This window comes from Medicago sativa, chromosome 8 (assembly GCF_051527215.1).
Source record: "Medicago sativa cultivar Bolivia chromosome 8, Bolivia_mono, whole genome shotgun sequence".
Classification (NCBI taxonomy): domain Eukaryota; kingdom Viridiplantae; phylum Streptophyta; class Magnoliopsida; order Fabales; family Fabaceae; genus Medicago; species Medicago sativa.
In genome coordinates, this window is record NC_140756.1 from 55388435 (window position 1) to 55410750 (window position 22316).

The 22316-nt window shown below is 31.5% G+C and overlaps 1 protein-coding gene and 1 long non-coding RNA gene across 18 annotated transcripts; both read right to left on the minus strand.

Annotated features, from left to right (window-relative positions):
- Positions 1–2914: 2914 nt before the first annotated feature.
- Positions 2915–3288, minus strand: LOC146899659 (uncharacterized). The gene is made up of 2 exons (XR_015023438.1): positions 3220–3288; positions 2915–3183 (listed from the first exon to the last, which is right to left on the minus strand). It is a non-coding gene; the product is annotated as an uncharacterized LOC146899659 (long non-coding RNA).
- Positions 3289–13366: 10078 nt separating this feature from the next.
- On the minus strand, positions 13367–18175 carry LOC146899660 (protein TRANSPARENT TESTA 9-like). Of its 17 annotated transcripts, none has more exons than XM_085737568.1 (9): positions 17757–18175; positions 17594–17669; positions 17066–17264; positions 16839–16965; positions 16179–16226; positions 15413–15555; positions 14599–14743; positions 14182–14507; positions 13367–13593 (listed from the first exon to the last, which is right to left on the minus strand). In XM_085737568.1, the coding sequence occupies exons 6-9, from the start codon at positions 15448–15450 to the stop codon at positions 13560–13562; spliced, it is 543 nt and encodes a 180-aa protein (XP_085593694.1). In that variant the 5' UTR covers positions 15451–15555; positions 16179–16226; positions 16839–16965; positions 17066–17264; positions 17594–17669; positions 17757–18175; the 3' UTR covers positions 13367–13559. The 17 variants fall into 17 exon arrangements, with proteins under 17 accessions (XP_085593694.1, XP_085593691.1, XP_085593693.1 ...); XM_085737565.1 differs by having other exon boundaries at positions 17066–17276; XM_085737567.1 differs by having other exon boundaries at positions 17594–17683.
- Positions 18176–22316: the final 4141 nt, after the last annotated feature.

Below are 22316 nucleotides of genomic sequence, written 5' to 3' on the forward strand. Positions count from 1 at the left end.
TTACAGGTTTCTAATGATCCTAAGGGTCATATAACACTTAGAGACACTTGGTTTGAGGTTTTTGGGTCAAAAATACCATTTTTAAGTGTTTTGGACTGTCCTAACTCGCCACGGCGAGCTATTACTCGCCACGGCGAGCTAGACCTGCGAATGGGGGGTCCTGCTCGCCCCCAACTCGCCACGGCGAGTAACCACTCGCCTCCCCAGTGACATCACTCGCCTAGGCGAGTAAGACAGTGAGAATCTCATTGTTTTGCTCGCTTTAGGCAGGCATGGAGCTTGGCGATGCGGTTTTCTCCGTGGTGTCTTTTTACGAACGTAAACCCCTCAACCAAGGTCCTAAATGATGATTAAATGAAGCAAGATCTTTATGATAAAGAGGCAAGTATTATACATGTTAGCAAGGCATGGCATATGAGAGAAGCAAGTCATGAATCGGGTAGCAAGTTAATCTCTAAGCAAGGGAAAGAACTAGAGCCTCGACATAGTTGTCGAGAACTAGCAAGATAGCAAGATTCCTAGAATGATAAGACGCGAAGTTAAGTTCTTCGCATAGACATATTAAGAGTATTATCTTATTAAGAAGAAAGAACCATACGAGTATGGCAAGATGTGAATCGATTTCGTATCCATTCACAAAGTAAGATAAGCAAAGCTTAAGTTTACCTCTAGCAGGATCGTTTAAGGATCCGAGGTAAAAGAGATAGTATGATTAGGTTTAACCTTCATATATGCATAAGACTAAGATTATAATAAGAGTGTTATGTCTCTTGAATTCCTTCCAAGGTTGGGTTCAAGGGGTTCCCCAAGGGGAATGGTTAAGCCGAAAGGGAGCCGCATTTCACTAAGTTAAGGTGTCGTGTCTTTTATATTCCTTCCAAGGTTGGATATAAAAGGTTCTCCAAGGGGAACGGGGTAAGCCGTAAGGGACCCGCACGTTCGCTAAGGGAGTCCGGTGCGCTATTGCAAAGCATTTTCACCGGTAGTAAGGGATTAACTTCCGGGGTTACTCCACTCGGAACTAATCCGTAAAATGAACTCAGATAAGTTGTTTGTTACACGCTAACATAATCAATGAAGCTGACTATGCATTTTCATCATATATTTATGTGTTATGTCATAGAGCCTTGACATAGACTGTCAAGAATTAGAGAAGATAAAGTAAGAAGATAGTCAAGAACTAGCAAACTAGAAAGAGTCACTTTTGTGGCAAGATTAAGATAGATACAATTATTCAGGTAAGCAAGTAAGCGAGTAAAGAAAGATATACCGAAGACGATCATAGGTTTCCCTAATCGTCCGGTTTAGAGTGGTGTCATGACTTTAGCAAGTGAAGGCCTTGATGTATAGATAGTATCTTGGCATTGCGGTTTTAGTTTCCCCTTAACCGCCATGACACGGGTAAGATGAGAAGCCTATAACAAGTTAAGATTTTATGACGGCCCTAGTATGCACAACCGTCTAAGAAAGCAAGTCCCCACACACGTATAATCAACCGTCAGGTTGTAATGTAGACACGTGGTGACCGTAGGTTTCCCCTGAGGTTACCTATAGCCTAGGATTTAGGGGAACTCACTGAGACATTATGTCTCATCCCAATCCTTATTTGTTTCAGATAAGCAAGTTGGTATGCAAGCTTGAAGCCGGATGGATATTTCAACAAGGGATCGTTCGTACCGCAGCAGGATGACAAGGGTTCCAAGGATGTATTTATTATACTTTAGGAAAAGATGAGTTGTATATCTTTGTACGAACGCATTGTTGTTATAATAATATTCATTCGAATTTTTTTTTTATGTTGTATCTTTTAATGTATCCAATACTAAATTCAACGCACGTGCTAGACTTTCTAGATACGTCTAGTATGGGTGTTACATTATTAGACCACCTAAGGGATTAGGGGCTGTAGTTTAAGAAGAGGGTCCTAACTCAAGGGATTGATTAGGACTATTTTGTTAACTATCGTGGGATTAGAAGATCATTCATACGATTAGGTGCAACATAACAATAGGGGAACATCGATGATTCGAAAGACCTAAACTCATCTCTCTTATTCTTAAAAACCAATTTTATCTTCAGCAATTACTTTTATGGAATCAAACCAATCTACTGCCTAGTGGCGAATCAAAATAACTTTTATACATCCTAAAATACAACGTAGTTGAATTATTGAGATTAAAACAGTCATCATGGGATCGATATTTTACTACTTCGATAGTATTTGGTGCACTTGCCAAACTTCTATCAATAACCTTATCTGCTTCTTACTCTTTCTCCTTGATCTTAAACAACTTCTCTTCTTATATATCTTCTTATATATAAAAGTTAACCCGGGTGATTATTTTAGCCCTAATTTTAACCTAAACCCTAATGCTTGGATTTACTGTTTTAACCTTAATGCTTATTTTCAAATATAATCTTATCTGCTTCTTACTCTTTCTCCTTGATCTTAAATAACTTCTCTTCTTATATATTTTCTTATATATAAAAGTTAACCCGGGTGATTATTTTAGCCCTAATTTTAACCTAAACCATAATGCTTGGATTTACTGTTTTAACCACAATGCTTATTTTCAAATATAACCTTATCTGCTTCTTACTCTTTCTCCTTGATCGTAAACAACTTCTCTTCTTATATATCTTCTTATATATAAACCGGGTGATTATTTTAGCCCTAATTTTAACCTAAACCCTAATGCTTGGATTTACTGTTTTAACCCTAATGCTTATTTTCAAATATAACCTTATCTGCTTCTTACTCTTTCTCCTTGATCTTAAACAACTTCTCTTCTTATATATATTCTTATATATCTTAATATATAATACTAAGGTTCACAATGCATGCTCATTATGAAACCCTAAACCTAAACATAATCCTGCATTTTTTGAGAGGTTTAAAAAAAATCTTTCTGAAAAAAGTCTCTGCAGGGAGTTGAACTCGCAACCCATAGCCTCCATCCAAGCACTTTAACCACTTGACCAGTAGTTGTTTTAGTGTTATAATATCGCTTCCACTAATACATTATGATTGAAATGAATGAATAACATATCATGAACAAACCAACAATGAATTAATACAACAGTTGATATCAACAATTAAAAAGAATACACAAGGTCAAGTAATACAAGGCACAATTAACTTTTAATTTGACGTTATGCTTTTTGTTTCATTTTACGTTATACCTCCTTCACACATTCTTTACATGTTTATTATGGAACCTCCTTCACACATTCTTTACATGTTTATTATGGATTATGGATGGATGGATTCATTTCTATCACAACCTTTGAACTGTTTTTTCTTTATTATTCCGTAACTCATTTTTTAATTATGACCATACACTCTCTCATTATATATACAACCACTAATATGATCTCAATATTTTTAGTTTCTACATTGAAAACATTATGTATAAATATGTGATTTTGTGCATCATATTTTGGGTTTTGTTCATCATCACTTTCAAGTAACAATTGGATAGTTTATCTTCATTTTTGTATTGTTGTTTTTCCACTCACTTTTACTCTTCATCTTTTGATTATCAAAGTCTAAAACAAGAGTGTTCTATTTGTGGATTGAAGTTTGCAATAGGACAAGCTTTAGGTGGCTACATGAGGAGACATAGAGCTTCAAATATGAAAGGAAATAACAATATTCACAATTCTAATAATACTATGTGGTGGTAGTAGTTTTGATTCACTGCAAAAGATGAAAGCTAGAAACCATTTTTTGGTGTTGGATTTGGATTTGAATCCATTTTTCAATATTTCTTGGTATTAATTATACGACGATTTATTCATTAGTGTAGGTACAATTTTTCTCTTATCTCTTGATTATTAACTGGTTTCTATGATATGATAATTGATAGGGAGTCAAGTTACTCTTAGATTGATTCCTTAATGTGTATGTGGATTTTTGATTTTTTTTGTGAATTAGGATAAATGATGCTTCTATTTTTTATTTTGTTGCATCATTGATGGCGAGGAAGAAGCTTATTAAAAATGGTTGGTTATCGTCACTTTCTCCATGAAACTATTGGATGATTCCTCTTCAATTTGGTGTTATAGTTTTTCTTCTCTTTTTTACTCTTTATTTTTTGGCTATTAATTAATACAAATTGGTAATATAAATAAGGGGTATATTTATAAATAATACTGTTTTTTTATAAAGGTGAAGACAAGTGTCTACCATTTTTTCGTATAAAAATAATAATAAACATATTACTCCAAGTATAACGATAGAGATAAACATTGTGTATGTGTAATTAAGATAAAGATAAATAAAATTGAGATGAATAAAGAATAGTGCCTCTAAAAACAATATATAGAGAAGGTTAAAGGATATGATCCAAGTTACACATCTATCTCTCTATCTTTTATATATTTATATATCTTTGAATTTGTACATCTAAAAAAAATTTACACTATTAATTAACAACTTGACTTTCCAATTATCTTTGAAGAATTAAAGAATTAATTAATTATCAAATTGAATTGTTTCCTCCACTATTGAAAAAAAAAAAGGAACTTCCCATTCTGCATGTCACACAAAATGAAAGGAGAAAACAAAGACTTACTTGACAGTTAGTACTATATACCTCAAAGAAAAATATGTATGCTACAATTATTAAATAATTCAATTCATATGTGCACATAAAATAAATAAAAAAACGTATACACTAATCAAATTGTCAGAAAATTTAGGAAAAGTCAGTCCTAACATGCTAAGAAGATTAAAATGATTATGATATCCAAAAAAAGTTCCATTCATTAGATTGGAAACTCTAAAAATGAACGTTTTAATTTTTTCAATAAAATCTTGCCCCAACTTATCTTATATATGCATGATTGCCCAACTCTACTACCATGATCATTTATGCTTTTCTGCTTTGTTAAGGTGATGTGGTTCTCCTTTTACTTTCCTTTCCTTATTTTTTGTGTTTGGGTATACATTTTCGGTCCATAAATTGGTTTTTTTTTAAGGAAGGTCCGTAAATTGGTTGATATGTTTTCTCAAAAAGAAGTTCATATATCCCACACATATAGCATATAAGATTATACGTAGAGAACACATTATTTTCTTAGACTAATATAGTTTTATTTTCATATTTTATCCATAACAACAGAGAGAGGTGTGATCACTAAGATGTACTTTCAAGGTCTGATACTTACTATTAAAATTTGCTTTTAGGATTTACACATATGCAATTTGTATGACCCGTGCGGCAGCACGGGTGCAAGGACTAGTAAAAGTTAACCCAGGTGATTATTTTAGCCCTAATTTTAACCTAAACCCTAATGCTTGGATTTACTTTTTTAAGCCTAATGCTTATTTTCAAATATAAACTTATCTGCTTCTTACTCTTTCTCCTTGATCTTAAACAACTTCTCTTCTTATATATCTTCTTATATATAAAAGTTAACCCGGGTGATTATTTTAGCCCTAATTTTAACCTAAACCCCAGTGCTTGGATTTACTGTTTTAACCCTAATGCTTATTTTCAAATATAACCTTATCTGTTTCTTACTCTTTCTCCTTGATCTTAAACAACTTCTCTTCTTATATATTTTCTTATATATAAAAGTTAACCCGGGTGATTATTTTAGCCCTAATTTTAACCTCAACCCTAATGCTTGGATTTACTGTTTTAACCCTAATGCTTATTTTCAAATATAAGCTTATCTGCTTCTTACTCTTTCTCCTTGATCTTAAACAACTTCTCTTCTTATATATCTTCTTATATATAAAAGTTAACCCGGGTGATTGTTTTAGCCCTAATTTTAACCTAAACCCTAATGCTTGGATTTAGTGTTTTAACCCTAATGCTTATTTTCAAATATAACCTTATCTGCTTCTTACTCTTTCTCCTTGATCTTAAACAACTTCTCTTCTTATATATCTTCTTATATATAAAAGTTAACCCGGGTGATTGTTTTAGCCCTAATTTTAACCTAAACCCTAATGCTAGGATTTACTGTTTTAACCCTAATGCTTATTTTCAAATATAAGCTTATCTGCTTCTTACTCTTTCTCCTTGATCTTAAACAACTTCTCTTCTTATATATCTTCTTATATATAAAAGTTAACCCGGGTGATTGTTTTAGCCCTAATTTTAACCTAAACCCTAATGCTTGGATTTTGTGTTTTAACCCTAATGCTTATTTTCAAATATAACCTTATCTGCTTCTTACTCTTTCTCCTTGATCTTAAACAACTTCTCTTCTTATATATCTTCTTATATATAAAAGTTAACCCGGGTGATTGTTTTAGCCCTAATTTTAACCTAAACCCTAATGCTTGGATTTACTGTTTTAACCCTAATGCTTATTTTCAAATATAATCTTATCTGCTTCTTACTCTTTCTCCTTGATCGTAAACAACTTCTCTTCTTATATATTTTCTTATATATAAAGTTAACCCAGGTGATTATTTTAGCCCTAATTTTAACCTAAACCCTAATGCTTGGATTTACTTTTTTAAGCCTAATGCTTATTTTCAAATATAAACTTATCTGCTTCTTACTCTTTCTCCTTGATCTTAAACAACTTCTCTTCTTATATATCTTCTTATATATAAAAGTTAACCCGGGTGATTCTTTTAGCCCTAATTTTAACCTAAACCCGAGTGCTTGGAGATACTGTTTTAACCCTAATGCTTATTTTCAAATACAACCTTATCTGCTTCTTACTCTTTCTCCTTGATCTTAAACAACTTCTCTTCTTATATATTTTCTTATATATAAAAGTTAACCCGGGTGATTATTTTAGCCCTAATTTTAACCTAAACCCTAATGCTTGGATTTACTGTTTTAACCCTAATGCTTATTTTCAAATATAATCTTATCTGCTTCTTACTCTTTCTCCTTGATCTTAAACAACTTCTCTTCTTATATATCTTCTTATATATAAAAGTTAACCCGGGTGATTGTTTTAACCCTAATTTTAACCTAAACCCTAATGCTTGGATTTATTGTTTTAACCCTAATGCTTATTTTCAAATATAACCTTATCTGCTTCTTACTCTTTCTCCTTGATCTTAAACAACTTCTCTTATTATATATCTTCTTATATATAAAAGTTAACCCGGGTGATTGTTTTAGCCCTAATTTTAACCTAAACCCTAATGCTTGGATTTAGTGTTTTAACCCTAATGCTTATTTTCAAATATAACCTTATCTGTTTCTTACTCTTTCTCCTTGATCTTAAACAACTTCTCTTCTTATATATCTTCTTATATATAAAAGTTAACCCGGGTGATTGTTTTAGCCCTAATTTTAACCTAAACCCTAATGCTTGGATTTAGTGTTTTAACCCTAATGCTTATTTTCAAATATAACCTTATCTGCTTCTTACTCTTTCTCCTTGATCTTAAACAACTTCTCTTCTTATATATCTTCTTATATATAAAAGTTAACCCGGGTGATTGTTTTAGCCCTAATTTTAACCTAAACCCTAATGCTAGGATTTACTGTTTTAACCCTAATGCTTATTTTCAAATATAAGCTTATCTGCTTCTTACTCTTTCTCGTTGATCTTAAACAACTTCTCTTCTTATATATCTTCTTATATATAAAAGTTAACCCGGGTGATTGTTTTAGCCCTAATTTTAACCTAAACCCTAATGCTTGGATTTAGTGTTTTAACCCTAATGCTTATTTTCAAATATAACCTTATCTGCTTCTTACTCTTTCTCCTTGATCTTAAACAACTTCTCTTCTTATATATCTTCTTATATATAAAAGTTAACCCGGGTGATTGTTTTAGCCCTAATTTTAACCTAAACCCTAATGCTTGGATTTACTGTTTTAACCCTAATGCTTATTTTCAAATATAATCTTATCTGCTTCTTACTCTTTCTCCTTGATCGTAAACAACTTCTCTTCTTATATATTTTCTTATATATAAAGTTAACCCAGGTGATTATTTTAGCCCTAATTTTAACCTAAACCCTAATGCTTGGATTTACTTTTTTAAGCCTAATGCTTATTTTCAAATATAAACTTATCTGCTTCTTACTCTTTCTCCTTGATCTTAAACAACTTCTCTTCTTATATATCTTCTTATATATAAAAGTTAACCCGGGTGATTCTTTTAGCCCTAATTTTAACCTAAACCCGAGTGCTTGGAGATACTGTTTTAACCCTAATGCTTATTTTCAAATACAACCTTATCTGCTTCTTACTCTTTCTCCTTGATCTTAAACAACTTCTCTTCTTATATATTTTCTTATATATAAAAGTTAACCCGGGTGATTATTTTAGCCCTAATTTTAACCTAAACCCTAATGCTTGGATTTACTGTTTTAACCCTAATGCTTATTTTCAAATATAATCTTATCTGCTTCTTACTCTTTCTCCTTGATCTTAAACAACTTCTCTTCTTATATATCTTCTTATATATAAAAGTTAACCCGGGTGATTGTTTTAACCCTAATTTTAACCTAAACCCTAATGCTTGGATTTATTGTTTTAACCCTAATGCTTATTTTCAAATATAACCTTATCTGCTTCTTACTCTTTCTCCTTGATCTTAAACAACTTCTCTTATTATATATCTTCTTATATATAAAAGTTAACCCGGGTGATTGTTTTAGCCCTAATTTTAACCTAAACCCTAATGCTTGGATTTAGTGTTTTAACCCTAATGCTTATTTTCAAATATAACCTTATCTGTTTCTTACTCTTTCTCCTTGATCTTAAACAACTTCTCTTCTTATATATCTTCTTATATATAAAAGTTAACCCGGGTGATTGTTTTAGCCCTAATTTTAACCTAAACCCTAATGCTTGGATTTACTGTTTTAACCCTAATGCTTATTTTCAAATATAATCATATCTGCTTCTTACTCTTTCTCCTTGATCGTAAACAACTTCTCTTCTTATATATTTTCTTATATATAAAAGTTAACCCAGGTGATTATTTTAGCCCTAATTTTAACCTAAACCCTAATGCTTGGATTTACTTTTTTAAGCCTAATGCTTATTTTCAAATATAAACTTATCTGCTTCTTACTCTTTCTCCTTGATCTTAAACAACTTCTCTTCTTATATATCTTCTTATATATAAAAGTTAACCCAGGTGATTATTTTAGCCCTAATTTTAACCTAAACCCTAATGCTTGGATTTACTTTTTTAAGCCTAATGCTTATTTTCAAATATAAACTTATCTGCTTCTTACTCTTTCTCCTTGATCTTAAACAACTTCTCTTCTTATATATCTTCTTATATATAAAAGTTAACCCGGGTGATTATTTTAGCCCTAATTTTAACCTAAACCCGAGTGCTTGGATTTACTGTTTTAACCCTAATGCTTATTTTCAAATACAACCTTATCTGCTTCTTACTCTTTCTCCTTGATCTTAAACAACTTCTCTTCTTATATATTTTCTTATATATAAAAGTTAACCCGGGTGATTATTTTAGCCCTAATTTTAACCTAAACCCTAATGCTTGGATTTACTGTTTTAACCCTAATGCTTATTTTCAAATATAATCTTATCTGCTTCTTACTCTTTCTCCTTGATCTTAAACAACTTCTCTTCTTATATATCTTCTTATATATAAAAGTTAACCCGGATGATTGTTTTAACCCTAATTTTAACCTAAACCCTAATGCTTGGATTTATTGTTTTAACCCTAATGCTTATTTTCAAATATAACCTTATCTGCTTCTTACTCTTTCTCCTTGATCTTAAACAACTTCTCTTATTATATATCTTCTTATATATAAAAGTTAACCCGGGTGATTGTTTTAGCCCTAATTTTAACCTAAACCCTAATGCTTGGATTTAGTGTTTTAACCCTAATGCTTATTTTCAAATATAATCTTATCTGCTTCTTACTCTTTCTCCTTGATCTTAAACAACTTCTCTTCTTATATATCTTCTTATATATAAAAGTTAACCCGGGTGATTATTTTAGCCCTAATTTTAACCTAAACCCCAGTGCTTGGATTTACTGTTTTAACCCTAATGCTTATTTTCAAATATAACCTTATCTGTTTCTTACTCTTTCTCCTTGATCTTAAACAACTTCTCTTCTTATATATTTTCTTATATATAAAAGTTAACCCGGGTGATTATTTTAGCCCTAATTTTAACCTAAACCCTAATGCTTGGATTTACTGTTTTAACCCTAATGCTTATTTTCAAATATAAGCTTATCTGCTTCTTACTCTTTCTCCTTGATCGTAAACAACTTCTCTTCTTATATATTTTCTTATATATAAAAGTTAATCCAGGTGATTATTTTAGCCCTAATTTTAACCTAAACCCTAATGCTTGGATTTACTTTTTTAAGCCTATAATGCTTATTTTCAAATATAAACTTATCTGCTTCTTACTCTTTCTCCTTGATCTTAAACAACTTCTCTTCTTATATATCTTCTTATATATATAAAAGTTAACCCAGGTGATTCTTTTAGCCCTAATTTTAACCTAAACCCTAATGCTTGGATTTACTGTTTTAACCCTAATGCTTATTTTCAAATATAACCTTATCTGCTTCTTACTCTTTCTCCTTGATCTTAAACAACTTCTCTTCTTATATATTTTCTTATATATAAAAGTTAACCCGGGTGATTATTTTAGCCCTAATTTTAACCTAAACCCTAATGCTTGGATTTACTGTTTTAACCCTAATGCTTATTTTCAAATATAACCCTGCTTCTTACCCTTTCTCCTTGATCTTAAACAACTTCTCTTCTTATATATCTTCTTATATATAAAAGTTAACCCAGGTGATTATTTTAGCCCTAATTTTAACCTAAACCCTAATGCTTGGATTTACTTTTTTAAGCCTAATGCTTATTTTCAAATATAAACTTATGTGCTTCTTACTCTTTCTCCTTGATCTTAAACAACTTCTCTTCTTATATATCTTCTTATATATAAAAGTTAACCCGGGTGATTGTTTTAGCCCTAATTTTAACCTAAACCCTAATGCTTAGATTTAGTGTTTTAACCCTAATGCTTATTTTCAAATATAACCCTGCTTCTTACCCTTTCTCCTTGATCTTAAACAACTTCTCTTCTTATATATCTTCTTATATATAAAAGTTAACCCAGGTGATTGTTTTAGCCCTAATTTTAACCTAAACCCTAATGCTTGGATTTATTGTTTTAACCCTAATGCTTATTTTCAAATATAACCTTATCTGCTTCTTACTCTTTCTCCTTGATCTTAAACAACTTCTCTTCTTATATATCTTCTTATATATAAAAGTTAACCCGGGTGATTGTTTTAGCCCTAATTTTAACCTAAACCCTAATGCTTGGATTTACTGTTTTAACCCTAATGCTTATTTTCAAATATAACCTTATCTGCTTCTTACTCTTTCTCCTTGATCTTAAACAACTTATCTTCTTATATATATCTTCTTATATATAAAAGTTAACCCGGGTGATTATTTTAGCCCTAATTTTAACCTAAACCCTAATGCTTGGATTTACTGTTTTAACCCTAATGCTTATTTTCAAATATAACCTTATCTGCTTCTTACTCTTTCTCCTTGATCTTAAACAACTTCTCTTCTTATATATTTTCTTATATATAAAAGTTAACCCGGGTGATTATTTTAGCCCTAATTTTAACCTAAACCCTAATGCTTGGATTTACTGTTTTAACCCTAATGCTTATTTTCAAATATAATCTTATCTGCTTCTTACTCTTTCTCCTTGATCGTAAACAACTTCTCTTCTTATATATTTTCTTATATATAAAAGTTAATCCAGGTGATTATTTTAGCCCTAATTTTAACCTAAACCCTAATGCTTGGATTTACTTTTTTAAGCCTATAATGCTTATTTTCAAATATAAACTTATCTGCTTCTTACTCTTTCTCCTTGATCTTAAACAACTTCTCTTCTTATATATCTTCTTATATATATAAAAGTTAACCCAGGTGATTATTTTAGCCCTAATTTTAACCTAAACCCTAATGCTTGGATTTACTGTTTTAACCCTAATGCTTATTTTCAAATATAACCTTATCTGCTTCTTACTCTTTCTCCTTGATCTTAAACAACTTCTCTTCTTATATATTTTCTTATATATAAAAGTTAACCCGGGTGATTATTTTAGCCCTAATTTTAACCTAAACCCTAATGCTTGGATTTACTGTTTTAACCCTAATGCTTATTTTCAAATATAATCTTATCTGCTTCTTACTCTTTCTCCTTGATCGTAAACAACTTCTCTTCTTATATATTTTCTTATATATAAAAGTTAACCCAGGTGATTATTTTAGCCCTAATTTTAACCTAAACCCTAATGCTTGGATTTACTGTTTTAACCCTAATGCTTATTTTCAAATATAACCTTATCTGCTTCTTACTCTTTCTCCTTGATCTTAAACAACTTATCTTCTTATATATATCTTCTTATATATAAAAGTTAACCCGGGTGATTATTTTAGCCCTAATTTTAACATAAACCCTAATGCTTGGATTTACTGTTTTAACCCTAATGCTTATTTTCAAATATAAGCTTATCTGCTTCTTACTCTTTCTCCTTGATCTTAAACAACTTCTCTTCTTATATATCTTCTTATATATAAAAGTTAACCCGGGTGATTGTTTTAGCCCTAATTTTAACCTAAACCCTAATGCTTGGATTTATTGTTTTAACCCTAATGCTTATTTTCAAATATAACCTTATCTGCTTCTTACTCTTTCTCCTTGATCTTAAACAACTTCTCTTATTATATATCTTCTTATATATAAAAGTTAACCCAGGTGATTGTTTTAGCCCTAATTTTAACCTAAACCCTAGTGCTTGGATTTACTATTTTAACCCTAATGCTTATTTTCAAATATAACCTTATCTGCTTCTTACTCTTTCTCCTTGATCTTAAACAACTTCTCTTCTTATATATTTTCTAATATATAAAAGTTAACCCGGGTGATTATTTTAGCCCTAATTTTAACCTAAACCCTAATGCTTGGATTTACTGTTTTAACCCTAATGCACTACAAGAAAAAATGCATTTTGCGACCCTTAAAACGACGGATTGCGACTGTTCTAAGGGTCGCAAATTCACATCTGCGACTGTTCTTGAACTGTCAGGGTTGTTGGGGTCGCAACAGCATTTTGCGACAGTTCACGAAACAGCCGCTGCAACAGCCGCAATAGGTATTGCGACAGTTCTAAACAGCCGCAAAGTACTTTTTTTTTTGTTTGAAAAGGGTGTTGCGACAGTTTATAACAGTCGCAATTGATGGAAAATATTTTTAAAATCCCGTTGCAGCAGTTTGGAACTGTCGCAATTGTTGAATTTATTTTAAAAAAAATAAATAAATCAGTTTTTTCATGAATTTTTAATAGAACTTTTTACTCCTCATCTTTTTATGACAAAACTAAATTATAATTCATAGATAAAAAATATGAATTAATTCATAAACTAACATGAATTTTACATTCATATAAAATGATTCTATAAAACACAAACAAGTGATACAATTAGGTTCCTTAAGCTCCTAACATGAAAATTTAATCATGTAGATGTTCTCTGACGAGGAAGTTGTTTTGATCAACTCGCGATGAATAGACTCCAAAGAATGTCACGCCCTGTTTGGTCGTTCGAAGTCTTTCCACCTAAAAACAAATCAAACATCATATAAGACACCAATCAACAAAAATAAGCAATAAAGTCACCAAAGTCATGGATTTTAACTTATTGTGCAATGAAACTATAATTACTTTGATATATTTGTCAAAGAATATGTACAATTGCATAAAAAATACTTGTTAATGGCAACCATACTCTTTCTCCAATCTATGGATTAGCTATGTAATGCTACACATACAGAACATAAAAATGCTTACACTATCTTAAAACACTTTCAGAACATAAGGGAACGAGCCTAGGGCTTCAGGTGCCCCTCGGGAGGGTGCCTAAGCCTTACTGGAGGGCATTTGTGCCCTAAGGGATAGATTGACAGTCCACTTTTTCTATAGAAATTACATATTTTCACTTAAATGAGTGGTAAAAAGTATGATCCGGATTATTTAAGTTGGCATGATATGTTTACTAATGTGTCACAGTTCCAAAAACGCAGAAATATGAAGATCATTGTACCAGAAAAAGAAAAAAGAAATATGAAAATCACTGTTCCCAATCTAACATAAGAATATTAACAGAAAATGAAATATAAATCAGTATGTGGAAAGATTGGCTAATACCTCAAAGCCACATTTGAACTGCTACCATTATTTAACATGGTGATACTTTGTGGATGACAATCTGAAGAACTAGATGAGCATGGCACATCGACCACCAAGCATTTTGTATTACTCTCAGCAAGGTTATCATTATCTATCCCGTTGCTTTCAGATGTAAAACCATGATCAGGTATATAGCCATTGACTTGACCCCCAGAACATTTTGTAAAGGATTCTAAGGGGTAATAAAGAGCAGCAACTATTGTATTTGCCAAATCTTTGATCTTGACTATCCTCAAGATGCAACAAAGTAAGTAAAGAGAAGTCACAACACCACTTTGCATATCCTGGTCAACATGTTACTAAACATTAATAAGATCATGTTGAATAGCATAAATGAGACGTAAACAGAGAAAGATATAAAGTGAAGTTTCATACATTATCAGCCACTATCCTCAGGGAAGGAAGAACAACTGGAAAAATCAGAAGTATCAGAATGCTGTCTGTTATTAACCTTTCAACATCAGGAATTCCAGCAGAGATTACATCACTAAAGGTAGAGTTTGAATCTGGGCCTGGATTTCTGTATCAGTAACCATAATTACTTTCTACGGAAACAAGAAAATCTGAATGTAATATGTAAAATAAGAAATATGTATGTCTTACTTCAGCGTCTCAGAGATCAGTCTGTTTAAATCCATACACTACTTCCTAAAAAAGGAAACCAGATTTGAGAAATAATAGACTAATAGCATTGTCACAATAGACTGATAGCTTAACCTGCATAACTGATAACCTTAGGCACAGTAATAACTGATAAATATCTTAGCAGTTCACATGAATACAACATATATTATTATCTTAAAAAAAACCAACAAGATAAGCTACAAATTTATTGATGAACCTTGGTCATCCTAGTAGATAGCCCTCTTTCTTCAGTATACACAGAACCTTGAGAATTTTAGATTAAGTTTGAAGGTTTAGATTTTGTATGTTCTTTGATTCTAAACACCATATATAGTAATCTGAAATAAAAAATTAGCAAGAAAATCAACTAAAATGTGCCTTAGCTAACACAGAGCACACATTATGTCCCCTAACCAGAAGCCCTTCCCTTTTATAGTAAAACAATTGGTATGGTATTCTAGAAGTGATTCTGGTTTGTTTTACACTGATGCACGAATCCTTATAACTTTAGAGCCTATATTGGATGACGCGTTCTCAATTGTGCTTGAAGAGTGAAAAGCACTACCTGCCAATATTTGCTTCTATATATGTATGTCCCTCCATATCATAGGATAGGTTACAAAGATACAAGCAAGCCGGTTGTCACTATTGGAATGTTGTGCTTCATTCGTATGGTTCTTCTGTATTCTATCAATTACCTTTTCATTCCTGTGTCAAACTGTCGTTGGTTAAATAACAGTCATAGTTAGTCTATAAATACAGAATTGTAAGAGAGTTAAAATAACAAAAATCATTTTAAACTCCTAACACATAATCTAATAACGCCCTATGTCCCAATGGTGTCTGCATATCCACCATTAAACTGTCAACTGGTGTCTATCCCACTGGCATAATCTCCGTGAATAGAAAAAGGCCAAACTGTTTCATTCATACTCTATACAAGCTTAACTAGAAAAAGGCCAAACTGTTTCATTGTCATAAAACATATGAAGTACCTTATTTAAGGTCCGACAAACTTTACAAAAATCATCAGTTGAAATTATTTTAGTTGATGCACGCTTTGTTAGTTCAGCAACAACATCCCTTTATTCAAGCCATCAAGCATCGTTCTAAAGAATAATACAGTGGTTCAATTCTTGAACCTTCTTTTATCACAAGCATCTTTCATGAAGTACCTTTATTCAACCCTCATATGGTCTACAGTGGTTCAATTCTTGAACCTTATTTTATCACAAGAATTCTATCTACATATACAAGGTTCTTACTAAAAAATAGAACACATAACAAACAAGAAGTGATACATATCACACTGAAAATAATAAAAATTATACCTGAAAATCTGTTGAGTAAATACAAGGGCAGTAGTAGCTTTTTCAGTGCTGGGATGACCATAGAAGAGCATGTAGGTCAGTGTAAAACAAGAACAAAGTGAATCAATGAGAGCAATTAATTGAAGAAGAGGAAGAACAAAATGTATTGACTATAAATTAACAAATCAGCGAATCAATTTGAAAAGAGTGAGAACACTGATTTACATAACACAAAAAATAGATCTAAAATATACTACAAATTAATTGAAGAAGTGGAAGAACAAAATATATTGACAAACAAAATTCCCAAGTGGAATAAATGGTTTCATTGAAACAACGCACATACATATCCATTATTCATTGCACAATACTCAAACATATTCATTCAACAGAATACACAAACACACCTGCTACATATCCGTTCAACATACATATTCATTGAACACAGTGCAGAAAAACGCTAGATATATTCCACAAATCATTTAACATACATATCCTAGAAGTCAAAATCATCACAATTATAGATCGACATTAAAGCAAATTAAAACCCCCAAAATAAAACATCATCTAACAGTGACCCACAATATTCATCTAAACCAATCTAACTACAAGAACACCAAACAAAATAGCAGCATGTAAACAAAAAATCTGCAAAATGCAGCTTTGAAAGCATGTACTTACATTCAATTGAAGAAAACCGAAAACAGAAAAGTGCATCCTTTAAGCTCACCATCAGCAGAATCCCTAGCATGCCAAACACACGATTTCTCAATTCCAACATGCTCTTGCATACTCATCATAGGTATAACTACAACACAATCAATAACCACAACAATCAAAATCACAAAACAAGTACACAAAATCAGTGAAATCAATCACAAAATTAAAATTAAAATCACAACACATACTAAGACGATTAGCGCAGATCTTGAGGGTTTTGGATTGCCTCATAAGAAGCCTAACTTTTCAAGTAACCTTATGCTTAAGAACTCCATCGTACCAGTCAAGAACTCATAAAGTTATGCACACAAAAGAAGTGAAAAAACAACCGAGCCGTACTAAATTGGATCCTCCACAGCTAATATCTTTGCTGCTCTCTCTGCTAGTCTATTATTAACCCTTAGAATAAATCGAAAATAAGTAAAAAATATTAAAATAAATAAGTAAAAAAGTTTAAAATAAATAAGTAAAAAAGATTATGCAGACCCAGTAAAGGATACTACTTAGGAATGACTTTTGTGGGTTTTAAGGTGTTCTTTGGATAAACAAATAATGTTTTGAAAGGCACAAATCATTTATTTCACACATTTCATGGGAATAAAAGACCTTATAAGCCCAACAATCCAACAACATTCAACAAAAATCCCCTTTCTATTTCAAGTAATGTCCCGATTCTTTTTGTACCAATAATAAAGATTCAAATTAATAAATTTTACCTTGAGAAACTGAAGTAGGAGAGCTAACAAACTGCGAACCACGGCGAAACCCATGACGAAACCCAATTGCACAGAACTGAGATTGCGAAACTGAAATGAGAAATGACGCACAATTAAAAGAATCAAGAAATTAACAGAAAAATACTCAAATTAAGAAATTAACCAGTAAAAATGTGAGTTGATTGAATTTCTGCGATTGAGGGTGATAGGCGAGGATGAAACGAACGACTTCGTGGTGATAGGCGAGGGTGATAGTGAGAGAGTCAGATTGACGGTGAGTCTTCATCGATTGAGAGTGATATTGAGGGAACCGAAGATGAGAGTGAGATTGAGGGTGAGCGCCGGTGAAATTGACATAATCGAGGGTAAGATTGAGATTAAAGGAAAGTGAGATTGAGTGTGAGAGTGATGAAGATCTTGAGATTGAGTGTGAGAGTGATGAAGATCTATAGGTTTCAGATTGAGAGAAAGTGAGATTCAAGAAAAAAAATTAGACTTTAGGGTTTGAAGTTGTGGGAGGGAGAATGATATTGAGAAAGAGGGAGGGAGTGACGAAAATATTTGGGCCAAATGAATTTTTGACAAATTGACAACGTGCTAAATATTTTGGCTTAAAACCTGCGGCAGTTGGGCATAAAGGTCGCAATAAGTGTCGCAAATGTGCACTTTGCGACAGTTAAGAGACAAGGGTTGCAAAGTAAGTGTCGCAAAATGCTAAATTTCTTGTAGTGATGCTTATTTTCAAATATAATCTTATCTTCTTCTTACTCTTTCTCCTTGATCGTAAACAACTTCTCTTCTTATTTATTTTCTTATATATAAAAGTTAACCCAGGTGATTATTTTAGCCCTAATTTTAACCTAAACCCTAATGCTTGGATTTACTTTTTTAAGCCTAATGCTTATTTTCAAATATAAACTTATCTGCTTCTTACTCTTTCTCCTTGATCTTAAACAACTTCTCTTCTTATATATCTTCTTATATATAAAAGTTAACCCGGGTGATTGTTTTAGCCCTAATTTTAACCTAAACCCTAATGCTTGGATTTACTGTTTTAACCCTAATGCTTATTTTCAAATATAACCTTATCTGCTTCTTACTCTTTCTCCTTGATCTTAAACAACTTATCTTCTTATATATATCTTCTTATATATAAAAGTTAACCCGGGTGATTATTTTAGCCCTAATTTTAACCTAAACCCTAATGCTTGGATTTACTGTTTTAACCCTAATGCTTATTTTCAAATATAACCTTATCTGCTTCTTACTCTTTCTCCTTGATCTTAAACAACTTCTCTTCTTATATATTTTCTTATATATAAAAGTTAACCCGGGTGATTATTTTAGCCCTAATTTTAACCTAAACCCTAATGCTTGGATTTACTGTTTTAACCCTAATGCTTATTTTCAAATATAATCTTATCTGCTTCTTACTCTTTCTCCTTGATCGTAAACAACTTCTCTTCTTATATATTTTCTTATATATAAAAGTTAACCCAGGTGATTATTTTAGCCCTAATTTTAACCTAAACCCTAATGCTTGGATTTACTGTTTTAACCCTAATGCTTATTTTCAAATATAACCTTATCTGCTTCTTACTCTTTCTCCTTGATCTTAAACAACTTATCTTCTTATATATATCTTCTTATATATAAAAGTTAACCCGGGTGATTATTTTAGCCCTAATTTTAACATAAACCCTAATGCTTGGATTTACTGTTTTAACCCTAATGCTTATTTTCAAATATAAGCTTATCTGCTTCTTACTCTTTCTCCTTGATCTTAAACAACTTCTCTTCTTATATATCTTCTTATATATAAAAGTTAACCCGGGTGATTGTTTTAGCCCTAATTTTAACCTAAACCCTAATGCTTGGATTTATTGTTTTAACCCTAATGCTTATTTTCAAATATAACCTTATCTGCTTCTTACTCTTTCTCCTTGATCTTAAACAACTTCTCTTATTATATATCTTCTTATATATAAAAGTTAACCCAGGTGATTGTTTTAGCCCTAATTTTAACCTAAACCCTAGTGCTTGGATTTACTATTTTAACCCTAATGCTTATTTTCAAATATAACCTTATCTGCTTCTTACTCTTTCTCCTTGATCTTAAACAACTTCTCTTCTTATATATTTTCTTATATATAAAAGTTAACCCGGGTGATTATTTTAGCCCTAATTTTAACCTAAACCCTAATGCTTGGATTTACTGTTTTAACCCTAATGCTTATTTTCAAATATAATCTTATCTTCTTCTTACTCTTTCTCCTTGATCGTAAACAACTTCTCTTCTTATTTATTTTCTTATATATAAAAGTTAACCCAGGTGATTATTTTAGCCCTAATTTTAACCTAAACCCTAATGCTTGGATTTACTTTTTTAAGCCTAATAATGCTTATTTTCAAATATAAACTTATCTGCTTCTTACTCTTTCTCCTTGATCTTAAACAACTTCTCTTCTTATATATCTTCTTATATATAAAAGTTAACTCGGGTGATTGTTTTAGCCCTAATTTTAACCTAAACCCTAATGCTTAGATTTAGTGTTTTAACCCTAATGCTTATTTTCAAATATAACCCTGCTTCTTACTCTTTCTCCTTGATCTTAAACAACTTCTCTTCTTATATATCTTCTTATATATAAAAGTTAACCCAGGTGATTGTTTTAGCCCTAATTTTAACCTAAACCCTAATGCTTGGATTTATTGTTTTAACCCTAATGCTTATTTTCAAATATAACCTTATCTGCTTCTTACTCTTTCTCCTTGATCTTAAACAACTTCTCTTCTTATATATCTTCTTATATATAAAAGTTAACCCGGGTGATTGTTTTAGCCCTAATTTTAACCTAAACCCTAATGCTTGGATTTACTGTTTTAACCCTAATGCTATTTTCAAATATAACTTTATCTGCTTCTTACTCTTTCTCCTTGATCTTAAACAACTTATCTTCTTATATATATCTTCTTATATATAAAAGTTAACCCGGGTGATTATTTTAGCCCTAATTTTAACCTAAACCCTAATGCTTGGATTTACTGTTTTAACCCTAATGCTTATTTTCAAATATAACCTTATCTGCTTCTTACTCTTTCTCCTTGATCTTAAACAACTTCTCTTCTTATATATTTTCTTATATATAAAAGTTAACCCGGGTGATTATTTTAGCCCTAATTTTAACCTAAACCCTAATGCTTGGATTTACTGTTTTAACCCTAATGCTTATTTTCAAATATAATCTTATCTGCTTCTTACTCTTTCTCCTTGATCGTAAACAACTTCTCTTCTTATATATTTTCTTATATATAAAAGTTAACCCAGGTGATTATTTTAGCCCTAATTTTAACCTAAACCCTAATGCTTGGATTTACTTTTTTAAGCCTAATGCTTATTTTCAAATATAAACTTATCTGCTTCTTACTCTTTCTCCTTGATCTTAAACAACTTCTCTTCTTATATATCTTCTTATATCTTCTTATATATATAAAAGTTAACCCAGGTGATTATTTTAGGCCTAATTTTAACCTAAACCCTAATGCTTGGATTTACTGTTTTAACCCTAATGCTTATTTTCAAATATAACCTTATCTGCTTCTTACTCTTTCTCCTTGATCTTAAACAACTTCTCTTCTTTTATATTTTCTTATATATAAAAGTTAACCCGGGTGATTATTTTAGCCCTAATTTTAACCTAAACCCTAATGCTTGGATTTACTGTTTTAACCCTAATGCTTATTTTCAAATATAATCTTATCTGCTTCTTACTCTTTCTCCTTGATCGTAAACAACTTCTCTTCTTATATATTTTCTTATATATAAAAGTTAACCCAGGTGATTATTTTAGCCCTAATTTTAACCTAAACCCTAATGCTTGGATTTACTGTTTTAACCCTAATGCTTATTTTCAAATATAACCTTATCTGCTTCTTACTCTTTCTCCTTGATCTTAAACAACTTATCTTCTTATATATATATCTTCTTATATATAAAAGTTAACCCGGGTGATTATTTTAGCCCTAATTTTAACATAAACCCTAATGCTTGGATTTACTGTTTTAACCCTAATGCTTATTTTCAAATATAACCTTATCTGCTTTTTACTCTTTCTCCTTGATCATAAACAACTTCTCTTATTATATATCTTCTTATATATAAAAGTTAACCCGGGTAATTAAGAATATACCTATTCTTAATTATTTGCATTCTATTTTATCAATGTTCGTACTGTTTCAATTTTATCAATGTTTGTGATGTTTTTGTTTGTTATTTATCAGGTTTGAAGTTTTGGTCGACAGAGTAAACGGAGCATTTTTCCTCACAAAGGGATGGGAAGCAATTCGTGACTTTTACGGAATCAGTCTTGGTGCCTGGATTACCTTGGTTTTTGTGGGTGACGGGCAATTTGATATACGATTGACTGATAGGTTTCACAAGAGTATCCCCTACCCCGTTTTTGATCCCCCTATGCATTTCCTTCTTGACAAGATGAATCTGAAAGCAACTTTCGATCACTATCTCCCCCCAATAACATCTTTTCTCGCTTAGTGTGGATGGTGTTGCGCCAGACAATTCAGATGTTCAGATGGTAACTATTACAATTGTATGTCGCAATATCGAGGGTTACTTCAAGGGATGGTTTAAAGATGTTGATCAATGATGAGGACGGCCAGGAAACTGATGTGACATCAAATGTGGTCTATACATAGAAGTTTTCCG